At 40.0% G+C, this 12,777-nt stretch overlaps 1 protein-coding gene across 2 annotated transcripts; it reads right to left on the bottom strand.

Annotated features, from left to right (window-relative positions):
- Positions 1-3,939: 3,939 nt before the first annotated feature.
- Positions 3,940-12,777, bottom strand: BHLHA15 (basic helix-loop-helix family member a15). 2 transcript variants are annotated; one of them, XM_053471483.1, is made up of 2 exons: positions 12,572-12,777; positions 3,940-4,704 (listed from the first exon to the last, which is right to left on the bottom strand). In XM_053471483.1, the coding sequence occupies exon 2, from the start codon at positions 4,624-4,626 to the stop codon at positions 4,108-4,110; it is 519 nt and encodes a 172-aa protein (XP_053327458.1). In that variant the 5' UTR covers positions 4,627-4,704; positions 12,572-12,777; the 3' UTR covers positions 3,940-4,107. The 2 variants fall into 2 exon arrangements, with proteins under 2 accessions (XP_053327458.1, XP_053327459.1); XM_053471484.1 differs by having other exon boundaries at positions 12,612-12,777.

Raw genomic sequence — 12,777 nt, 5'->3', positions numbered from 1 at the left:
TTAAAATGCATTGTTTTCAATGGGTTTATGGACCGCCCATTGTCCTTAAGGGGTTAAGGATGTACTTAATTGAATCAACTTCATTCAAGCAGGTATGTCAACCTAAACATATTGGCATACCTGGGAATGTTCAAAATCAGCTGCCCCTGAGATGCTTGGAGTATTAACCCTTTAGTAGCCCATCGTGAAGATCCTATGTAGAGACTTGTCTGATATGTTACCCAAATGGCTCTAATACCCATCTTCATGGAAACCTTGACTTGTCACTATTTAAAGATAAACTTAATTGAGTCACCTGCATTCAAGTAGAGATATCACCCATAACATCCTGATAGCAAAACCACCAGCTGACAGTCTTTATCTATGATCATCGCTGTGCAGAATAGGAAGGGGAATCTTCAAACTGGGTGACCCTCAGAATCTGACCCTGGGATTGGGGCAAAAAACTTGAGACTGCCAGGGATGGCCATTTGGGTCTGAAAAAGAGGCTCTCCTAGTTGCCAGGGAATAATTTTAAGATTTTAGCTACTGTTTGTCTTTTTCCCGTGTGGCATCGTTACATCGTTATACATCTGCCAACTATGTGTTTTTTTTCTGAGAAGGAAATAAAGATTGATCAAACAGTATTTCTCCTACGAACTAAGCCAGAAGGCAAACAGTGATTTTGTTTAACTGCAGAACTAAGCACGCACACAAACTAACTTCATATATGTATCCTCTAGTTTATAGATCGCTACTTGGCAGGAGAGACGGTGCTTTGTACCGGGACTTGGCAAAGAGGAAAATAACGTGTCATCCTCCTGACATTTTCCTGAACATCAGCTTAACCAGTTAACTTTGGTGGCATGGGGTTTGAGTTATTAACTCTTTCTAAAAGACAGAACACTTGTTTTCGCTTTAATTTCCAACTTGGCCTGTCATGAGTTTATTATAGAAAGAGGAACATTATTGGGTTAAGAGGTTGCCTAAAAAGACTACCATAAAAATACAAAACCAGCCTCTCTGGTAACGTTGTGTCCGAATTAAGATGTCATCGCACAGCAGGGGCCTAAACACGGCAGTAATTCCATGTTAGAAGTGTATAGCCATAAGTGCATGTAGTGTGACATTGTATCATTTGCTGCCAACATGGACACAGTGATGAAGGTGCTGAGTAATGTAGATCGCTGTCTGATAGATGCCCCTAGGGCCAGTTTTAAACAAAATGGCGTGGGAGACAAGGTGGCATTTCAGGCACATTGGCCGAGCTTGTCCGCAAGGTGATAATTTTCCTAGAGGTTCAGGGTATGTTTAGACCCAGAAGGGGGCATGGGCAGGATCACCTGCGTACTATGACTGAAGAGCCACCATGGAAGCACATGGGATCTGCACCAGCAAAGACCTCTATTGGTTCTACAAATCCCTGGGATCTCCCCAACTAGACCATGATCCCCACTGAGCCCAAACGTGCGAGACAGGATGCTGACTTCCACAAGCCTTGTCTCAGATGCCGTGCCTTCCTCTCTTCCTCTACTCACAGTGATGTTTTTCTGCCCTCACTGGCTGGATGGTGGGAAGTGCTAGGGATCAAAAGCACCATTTTAGTAGTTTTGTTATACATATCCTGAACTATTAGAATAACAATCTGTTGCACACTTGTTACAAGTACAGCTGTGTGTGTCAGTCTCTGGAGGGCCCCCTGGGGCTCCCACACCCCCCTGCTGCGTACTCCCCCTGCATACCTACAAAATGTATTTGCAATTTTATTAAGATAGGCTGCTGTAATTCTTAACGTGGGGTGGGCTTTTAGAAAAAAAAATGTATAGACCTTGGGGGACAGGGGTTTAAACAAGGGGCTCTTTATTAAACACTGAGAAACATGAGGGAAAAGTGTGATTTTTTTTTTAAAAAAGAAATAGTGATGGGCTGCGGAAGATTTGGGGCCCCTGTATAAAGTCTGTACGTGAGAATGATGGCAGATCCGGTTGTCACAAGAAGATTATTTGAACCATTTTATATGTATGTGACTCCAACTGTGTCATGTTTACACTACTTTTATTGAAGAGACACTTCTTCTAGAGCTTCACTCCTTGTGCCTTAATAACAGACAATCCTTTCTCTTTAAAGACACACACGCGCACATTCACACACACATTCATTCAAACACACATTCATTCACTCACACATGAACAGTTCGTGTTTCTTGGCTTTACACATTTTGTGACATGGTTATTTTCTGGTTATCATGCCTATAAGATTTTCCATCAAAGTAAAGCCAGTAAATGTATACAAGCCGGGGAGATAAGAATTGCAAACTAAACCACATGGAAAACTTTATTCTAAAAATACAACATGAATATAGAACAGTATGCAAATTGACACCTGTATGCGACAGAATGTTCGACTGCATTACATAAGGCTATACTTATGATATCCATACGATAATATAACGTTTGGTGATGAGGTTCCCATGAGCACCTGGAACTTCCGTCTCCTCGGCCTGATTGTTAAAGGGTTAACAACCAATAATCAATGCAATTTCTAAGTGAAATAAATCAAGTTGACAGGTTTGCAGTACTAGAAATACGGTAAAAGTGGAAACGATGGATTTTTAACAATGTTTTTCAACATATCACAAAGTCTTAAACTCAAGAAAACAACAGCTCCTGACAAGTTGTATAAAGACCCTTCCAGGTTCTACCGAGTCCCCGTCGGCTCATTCTCAGAACTCAGGAAGAGAAGTAACATTAAAATTGGCAGCATCCAAGCCATTGGGAAAGTTATTTGGCAGAAGCCGGAAGGGTTTTTCGTTAAGTATACATTGTTGAGAATCTAAAAGTTTTTTTTTTTTTTTAATCAAGGGAGCAAACACTCTTACATAAGATGGTAAATGGCCACACAAAATAGAATGTATCATCTACCGTCGCAAAATAATACAAGGTCACAGTATTAGCCGAGAATTCCGGTATAATATTACATTATAGGTCATCAATGAAAACAGAGACCTTTAAATATAAAACACAGGTTAGAGCCCTGTTTTCATTTTCTTTGGTTATATTGCAATACATTTTCCATTTCATTTCAATACCACCCGATCCTCAATAAATCTCTATGGTTCTTTAAATGTGCTACAGTCATTTAAAGGGGCACAACACCCCTTACCCAGACCCCCCGATAAGTAAGTGCCCAGTGAGGATAAGCTAAAGGGAAGGTCATTGTGTTCCCAACATGACCATCTGGGATGGACAGGGCATTAGCGTCTACAGCTGCAGGCCAAGTACTCACCTCGTTCCAGGACGATGTAAAAGAATGAAATCGACCAAGAAGCATCAGGCCCCAAATTCCAGGAAGAAATACACAAAAGATCTGATCAGTGCTTCTACAACCTCCCTGGTGCTCACGCCAAAGATACATGTATCTCGCAGAACGGCCGGGAGCTTGTAGAACGACCCCATTTTTTTAATTAAGGGGAAATGGTTATCTCTGTAAATGGTCTCATCATAAAGACACGGGCATATTTCAAACACATGTTCTACTCACTCTCTCTAATATATATTTGGATGTTGACATCGAGGCAATTCTGCAAACTGTATTTTTTTTTATTGTTTTTTGGGGGGGCTTGACAGTTGACACTATTCTAACGCTAATATATTTTATTTTGTAAATCAACCAAGATACTATATTCTGCAGTAAGCTGGTTCACCCCAAACATGCTTAAAAGTCCATATAATCATACGCTTGAATATCTTTACATATATATATATATATATATATATTCATCAACGTTTATACAGTTCTCTTGGCTACTTTTTTTTAATGGCAAAAATGAATCCAGACTGCATGCATGCAAATAAAATTGTTAGCAAATTGAATAATGCTAGATAATATGCTACCTTAGCATAATTTCACCCAGATTTGTGATTCGTCATAATGCAGTTTATCAGAAATGTAATCACTCAATTTTTGGATTTCACAAAACCTGCCTGCTATCTAAGAGTAATTTAAGGTGCCACCAATGCTGCCTATCAGGGGTATTTTACGTACAAATGAATATAGCAAAATAGAGGTGTCTGTTTTCTGGCAATCGGGCCAGATGAATAGTTTATAATGTTTCCGACACATTTCACATCAGCTCCCTTGTCTGAAGCTGTGAATTTGCGTGGAGTACTTCTCCAAATGTTCTTCATTGTCCTCGTCTCCGTGCTGCTGCTGGTAATGTTGGTAGAGCTTCCCCCCGATATCCGAGGCAGGTTCCTGCACGGGGGGCAGACATCCACTGCTCATGTTTAGGATGGTGGCAGTTAAAGTATTTATATAATTTTTTGCTAGTGTAAGTGTCTCGATTTTGGACAATTTCTTCTCCGCTCTGACATGCGGGATGACTTCTCGAAGGGCTTGGAAGGCATTGTTTAGTTTGTGCATCCTCTGTCTCTCTCGTTCGTTACTCTCCAGCCTTCGAATGGTATGTTCCTTCCCGTTAGATGAGTATCTTTTCTTTTTGCTTTTAATATGTTCTGGGTTTTTCCTATTTTCCCGATAAGCTGGACTCTTGACAGAGTCCTCCTCACTTGAGGTTTGTTGGCTGTGGCTTTCTTCATCTTGTTCGACTTCCAGTCTTCTCCTGGCTGCTCTTGTCTTTGTCTTCATATTTCCACAGAAAAGAATAAGACCGTTTCCAAACGGATGTCTCTTATTCAAAAGGTTCCTGGTCTACGCATTAAAACACTGTGAAAGAAAATAATAGAGCGTCAGAAGCCAACATGTGAAACTGGGCTCATGAAACCCATCAGCAGATGTTTTATAAAGTTTAGTTTCAACAGCAACCACAGCTGTCGGGCAATTTCCAGTAATTATCGACACATGAAAAAAAAACATTAAAAATCATATAAAATATGATAGTATAAGTACTCAGTCATCAGTTTACACATGGACAAGGCTTGACGGGCCGGTACCAGACCATAAATAAATCTAAAAGCCTCTATGAACATGTAAGGAGGACCAGCGTCACGGAGGTTACTGATCACGCCACGGAGGTTACTGATCACGCTAACTCTGACTTACCTGAGACATTTGATATCGAGTAAGATTGACTATAAACTGGTCAGAACTCAACATTCACGTTAGCTATTTTATAAACCAGTTTTGTTTTCTTTCAGGAAAGTAGTGAGCAATAAAAATAAAACCAAATTAATATAGATAAATGCTTGTTTCTCTAAGAGGGACTGTTGTAGGAGAACCAAGGACTTCCCTGGTGACATTTCATAAAAAGAAACAAATATACAACAAATGATTTAACAAAATGTTTACATTCGCTTCAACGGCATTTAAATTATGACCCAAGAGTGCAATGCAATATGCTCCCTGTCCCTGCGAAGCCCAGCGGTAATAGCAGCTTCTTCTATGTTCCTCCAACCCTACATAAAGCATGGAGGACACGAACGTCTTAGATTGGTGGGTGTGAAGAACTCTTCAGAATAAATACATTCATTTTGTACGTTATTTCCCAGAGTTCCATTTGCTTAACGAACCCTGTGAGATACATTATATCTGACATTATGCAACAAGACACGAATATGTATATTTTTGAAACACTAGATATTATATATATTACATAACATCATATTATATATATGGGGCATAGGCATTCAACTAGGTTCATTAAATTGTTCATGATAATATTGGCTACCTAAATCTAATGGTTTCCCAACACCTGTTCCATACCATGCATGTTACACTGCATACATCTCCCGTGGCCTATATCACCAGCGCATGCCCGCGTTCATTTTATGTTTAGACACCGAAAAAGGTTTTTATTTAGTAGCATGTGATCTATGGGACTGGTTCCTTCTCTGGTTAGATATGGCAGCTGGCCTTACAACTTCCCATGGAGATCTGCACAGCAATCACTATTCCGCTTTGCCAAAGCAGATACCTGGCGTTAGACTTGGAGACCTGGCAAGAATACAGATTTAGGACGCTATGGCTTGGTATAATCGCTAGCATACAAGTGAATATCTATAAGAGTAGAGATTTCTCTGCCGTGTGGCTACTTCGGGTCCCGAGAGATTTTAAGACATCTTCAAATATTTTATTTATGTAGCCTGTACAGAATTAAGCTTTGGCCAAGGCACAGTGTGACCTTCTCTAGACTTGTGGTCTACAATGTTTATGTAAATACTAAATGTATCCTGTCCACGTAGCTTATGGTCGCATTTAATGCAGCAATTTCATCTATATATAAGACTTAGTTAAAAAAAATCACTTAAAAAGGCTTCCGGCGTGTTCCTGTTATTACTGATTTTAGGCCGTATTAGTCTAGTGTAATTCATTGTTCCTATAATTTATGGAAGAGGATGTGCTTTGGGTGCCAGCATGTTTCATCATTGGCTTTATGCCATTAAGAAAGTAAAGTTTATGTATTAACCTCTTCCATTTCTGATACAAAAACCTGTAGCACACAATAGTAAGAGATTCGCTATTTGTTGCTCCTAAACTTATACATATTTGGGCGCTTAGATCTCACCCCAATACCTTCACCAATAGAGCTTCAGAGCTCCGCATAATGTGAGTAGGAATTAAAAATATTAACTTTCTTGCGCAAAGAACGCACTTTTATCTGGGTTTTTCTATATGTGGAAAATCATACAGAGCATTTATTTTATTTATTACATCGGGGTCTGCCACATCTGCAATGCAAACTGATATTAACAAAGTCTTTAAAGAGTATCTGCCACCAAATTATTTCATTACTAACATCAGATTCTAATGATGTTTTCCCAAATATTGTGATGTTTTCAAATTTTTTAAAACATTTTTGGATAATATAATGTTTTGGGTTGGTAACTGCGTGTTAATGATTTGTTCTCATCCTGTTATCTGAGCCCCAATCCTGCCTGTGGTAAACAATAGAATGGCTCAGTCTTAATCACACAGTCAGACACGCCAACTAATAAAAGTACAAAATGATTTATTTCCATGGGACATATACTTTAAGGTCCTGTCCAACCAGGGCCAGAATTGACTACTTCATCCTGTAAAATCATATTTTCTTTACCGGGAACACTTGTCATGTGACAAAAAGGAGGAACGGATATGCCATAGAAACCTAAAGCAATTCACATTTATTAATACATTTATTAATTTTTTTATTATTTTTTTTTATTTATTTATCAAGTATTTGAGCAAAACATTTCCGTTGGGGTAACCATCATTAGATGACTATAAGCAGGAATTATAATATCACCCACATTCACATCTCTGTTAAATGCTTTTAAAATCAGAGAGTGGCCGGTGTGGCAATTACTCGCCAGGGACACGGGGCAACAAATTATAAAAGGAAGAATCTGTCTGGGAGGAAACAGATTCGGCAAGCTTTGGGCAGAGCCTTTCTAGGATAATGTTGGTAATATACGGCTTTGGGTTACAAAAGAAAAATGAGACGATTGAGCAGTAGGCAGTGGGTAATCCGGCACCCACTGATGATCTCCAATGGTTTCTGATGTGTGTTTGTCACAAATGCTAACCTAAAAACACCGTAATGCAAGTCTCTGGAAGAACCCGGAACCTGAAGATGAGGAAGTTCTGGGTTCTAGCCTGCATTGTTGTGCCATCATATTCTAAATACATACACACTGATATGTAGTTGGTCCCCCCTTAGCTGGAGATACCATAACCCATTCCATAGCTGGAGATACCATAACCCGTTCTATAGCTGGAGATACCATAACCTGTTCCATAGCTGGAGATACCATAACCCGTTCTATAGCTGGAGATACCATAACCCGTCCCATAGCTGGAGATACCATAACCCGTTCTATAGCTGGAGATACCATAACCCGTTCCATAACTGGAGATACCATAACCCGTTCTATAGCTGGAGATACCATAACCCGTTCCATAGCTGGAGATACCATAACCCGTTCCATAGCTGGAGATACCATAACCCGTTCCATAGCTGGAGATACCATAACCCGTTCTATAGCTGGAGATACCATAACCCGTTCCATAGCTGGAGATACCATAACCTGTTCCATAGCTGGAGATACCATAACCCGTTCCTTAGCTGGAGATACCATAACCCGTTCTATAGCTGGAGATACCATAACCCGTTCTATAGCTGGAGATACCATAACCTGTTCCATAGCTGGAGATACCATAACCCGTTCCTTAGCTGGAGATACCATAACCCGTTCCATAGCTGGAGATACCATAACCCGTTCCATAGCTGGAGATACCATAACCCGTTCCATAGCTGGAGATACCATAACCCGTTCCATAGCTGGAGATACCATAACCCGTTCCATAGCTGGAGATACCATACCCCTTCCATAGCTGGAGATACCATAACCCGTTCCATAGCTGGAGATACCATACCCCTTCCATAGCTGGAGATACCATAACCCGTTCCATAGCTGGAGATACCATAACCCGTTCCATAGCTGGAGATACCATAACCCGTTCCATAGCTGGAGATACCATAACCCGTTCCATAGCTGGAGATACCATGACGAGTTCCATAGCTAGTTTGGTAGAGAGATTTACTAAACGTCATCATTTAAAAAAAAAAAATGTGTAATATTGTGTTGATGAATGTGCTATGTGAAATGGAAGGTAATGTGACAGCGCTGTGCAGGGTATTCTGCATGATTATAATGATGTTGTCTCTGACTATTTACCGAACTGTTTGCTAGAATCTAATATAAAAGACAAGCACAAGTTTCCAAACCAACATTTAAGGAGGACTGTAAACTGCGTGGGATAATTGCTTAAATATTACTGCTCAACCATTTCAGCTGGTTGACATTATATAGAACCCCCCCCCAAAAAAAAAATATCTTGCACTGCTAACCACATAAGAAGTCATTTTTTCATTTTTACTTTAAGTACCAAATAAACCTAGAAATTACAAAATATTAAAGGAAATCTATATTTTTAGTCTGATTTGCATACTGATTACTCAGTCTGTATATATGGACACCTGCAGTTCTAATTTCAACACAACTAGTCCTGAAGGGGTTAAACAATGGTTAAAGTAGCAGTATTTGCATGGCTTTAAGGTTCAGTGACTTGTATTAAGTACCGGGGTCTTACAGAGACGACTTACAGAGGAAATGATGACTTCAGATCTGAAAAAGCTCAACAAAAACTTTTTGCTGCCCAGGCGTCCTGCCAAGCACATGACGGTGTGACGATAAATCGCATCGGACAGCTTTTTCTAAAGGCTGTCACAGAATTTCTATGACAAAAAATATCAGATCAACCTGCTCTCCTCTCCTTGTTCTATTACGAGGGCCAAGAAAGAGAACTTGAAACCTGGACTTGGGAAACATTCCCAGATAATAAGTAACCAAACGAGCAGATATGGGACATTACAAACAAAAATCTATAGATTATTCATGTGTGTGTAGAAACAGATTATTCCGCGGCTATATTTAAATTATTACTAATATATGATATACTAACTGCTAAAAGTATATCCAGTAACACAATGAATTTATTCACATTTAAATTTATTCAATTGAATTATTTCATTCATTCACATAGCGCTGGCAGATGCCATAGGGTGTTATATAGGTACAGAATTGACCGACTAGCTCATGAAGACAAGGGACCCTGTTCTTATGAGCTTACACTCTCTTAGGAGTGTATTAAATGTACACATGCATACGTTGAAGGTATAGATCTTTGAAACTACTTGATGCGATTCAGTGACCGGCCATCGCCAGCCGGGAACATTTGCTCTTCTAGAGACAAGATGCGGATACAACGTATACCTATACCTATACCTTGTGTAAAACCTATACCTTGTGTTTATTTGTCAGTATTGGGATTATTTACTTTGACGGCCCTCGTGCCAGATGGCCAGTCTGCGGCTGAATAGGGCAGAGATAACGTACTGGGGGGGAATAACCATGCAGATCCTGAGAAAACGAAGCTCTCTTGGTATACAAATAGGATTGGTTTTTTATATCTACTTGTTGCCAATATTACATTGAAAATGTTACTACAGCGTTATTTAGTGAAAAGAAATGGAAAATGTAGGATTAGGGTTTAAGGATAAGGAAATACAATAGACTAATACAAAGGTCTAAAATATTACACCTTTAATATAGAAAAACAAACAGATAATTTCTATATAAATATATATATATAAGCATTGAACGCAGCTCTTAAACTCATATCACTGGATATCACCTTTCCACGTGACTGTAGCCGGTGTCCTTCATCAGGTGTATATTGTTGTTTAAAGGAACAGTATCTCCTAGATAAGACAGGCCTGTACATAAAGCCAGTCGTCCATTTTTTCCCCAAATATTACATTTTGCAGTTCAGTTTTGTGGGTTTAAAAGGTTTATAGATGTTAGAAGTTCTCACACAAAAAAACAGGCTGTAACCTGTATGTTTCGATGCCGCAAATGGGGTCTTCATCAGGTTCTATCAAAAAGAAGTGATGTCGGGGAGTACAGTTTAGGGTGTTCTCCATCATTAATCTCCACAGATACCTGGTATTTTCTGATTATAATTACATTGTATTTACAGAATTCTGTAGCATTGTCACATGGTATTAATAATCCTGCAGATTCTGTAGCATTGTCACATGGTATTAATAATCCTGCTACGTTTTATTTATAGAATGCAAGCAGATTCTGTAGCATTGTCACAAAAGTGAACTAAAAATCTAACAGCAACGTTAAGTTTAATATCGTACAAAATGGACGATATAAACTAGGATGACACATAGAAACATGGAGAAGAACCCTTTGGCCCGTCGAGTCTGTGTTTTTCCTGCTGTAAACACTCAGACCGTTATCAGTCCTCGGTCCCCCCGTGTGTCTATCCCATGCGTGTTTAAATTCCCTTTACTGTATTATTATTATTAACGCATGTTAAGACACACTGATACACACAGAGAAGGTGACTCTACCCTGACCAGTTTATTGTCTTCTAGACGTGGTGCCCGAAGATCTAAACGCATCTCCTCCTCAACTGAAAAATTAGAACAACGATGGGGCCTCCTCAACCACATCAGTTACTGGGGATTATTGTCCAATGTTTCCCAACACAACAAGCCAAGCCTCATGAAAACTACCAAACGGGGTATTAGTCATAAGGTGGCCTAAGCCTTTCAGTCCCTGGAAAAATGGGGTACCCTGCCATGGGTCAGAGCAAAAAGCGTGCCCTAATTAGCTCACCCAAAAACTCATATCATCTTCTTATGACAACATAGTTGACGCAGTCAAGTCAATACCCCTTTGGTAACACCGTTTAAAAACCCTAACTGGTCACAGCCCTAACTACTGGGAAATGTTGATAAGTCAAAGCTCCTCCATCCCCAAAGCGTTGGGATGACCAGGACTGTCGCGCTTGACGCTCCTGGTGGTTCGGATCTCGTGTGAGTGGTCCCTCACGCTGTCTGCAGGTTTACGATATAAATCTGCACGTGTTTGTCTGGGGGGGGGCAGTTCCGTGGCCAGAGTTCAGCTTTTGTGGAACTATAACTCTCCAGGAGAGCTGGTGTTTCATGGCAGTCAGAGATTTACCTGTTGGTTACCTCAGTCATAAAGCTAAGACGGCTTTGAACTTCAGTGCTCAATTCCCGTAATACTCAGCCAACCATTAAGAGGGGCAGTTGTGCGAAGAAAGGGACACCTGTTGTGTTTGTGTACCACGATTCTAAAACAACATACAACACAACGTGCCACCATAAACATAAATTCAAAAAAAATGGTGTTCCTATATATACACAAGTGGCCACGTAGAGGACCAAAGTGGTAAAAACAAGTCACCATAGCAACCAGCGGAACTTTTTTGCTCCACTTTTAGACACCATCTTGGAATTGCTGGTTTTAAAGTACTTATTTGTGAAAATCTATACTATCGTTGAACGATCACCCAAAACACGGATGAAACTATGACACGAGAGAGGAGTCTGGCGGTCGGTCCTTCTTATCTAAGATGTCACTTATTGTAAGTATAATTATTATATTTAGAATAACCAGAAGGCTTTTTATTCCGTTAAATGTATCCATCTTGGCCAGTCTCTCTCGAAAGACTATATTATGGACCTAAAGCTGATCCAATCATTTAAAAAATACTACTGTACGTTACCCCTCAAATTATGACCTCATAACAGTAACCTATTTTTTTTCTTTTCACCGTTTCCTCTTCGTTTGCTCGGGTCAGAGTGATTCCCTTCAATCCAAACTCACACAGGGAGCAAGATCTTAATTCACACAAAAGTAACAGACATTGTCGGTGACAGCTATACAACCTAATCCCGGAAACAATAAAGTCAGATTTCTTTTTCCTGCCGTAATCACTAATCCATCAATTTTAAAACCATCGCAAATGCTCTACAAAAATCATCCCTCCATCAGCCACCAAATAATATAAGTATATAAGCACCGGCTACATAAAATTCCCAACAATATCAAAAGACTCTTTGTTTCCGAAAAAGTGAACTTGTCAGTTTATATGTGTCACAATCCTAGGACAAAATTAACCCTTCGAACGTTAGACGTGGAGGGGTAGCATGTCTGCACGGCACGCTCACTCTAAACATTGATTCTGTTTTAATTTATGTTCTACCCACCTGATTGCATTATAAAGGAAAACACGTGGATCCTTGGTACCTGTGATGGGGAGGATGGGTCGACGCTTGAACGTGCAACCGACAGGTGGATGTGGAGTTCGGATCGGAGGTATACAGGTGGATGTGGAGTTCAGATCGGAGGCGGACAGGTGGATGCGGAGTTTGGATCGGAGGTGGACAGGTGGATGTGGAGTTCGGATCAGAGG

The sequence above is a fragment of the Spea bombifrons genome, chromosome 7 (genome assembly GCF_027358695.1).
Source record: "Spea bombifrons isolate aSpeBom1 chromosome 7, aSpeBom1.2.pri, whole genome shotgun sequence".
Lineage (NCBI taxonomy): Eukaryota > Metazoa > Chordata > Amphibia > Anura > Pelobatidae > Spea > Spea bombifrons.
This window is presented reverse-complemented; position numbering and strand designations above follow the sequence as displayed.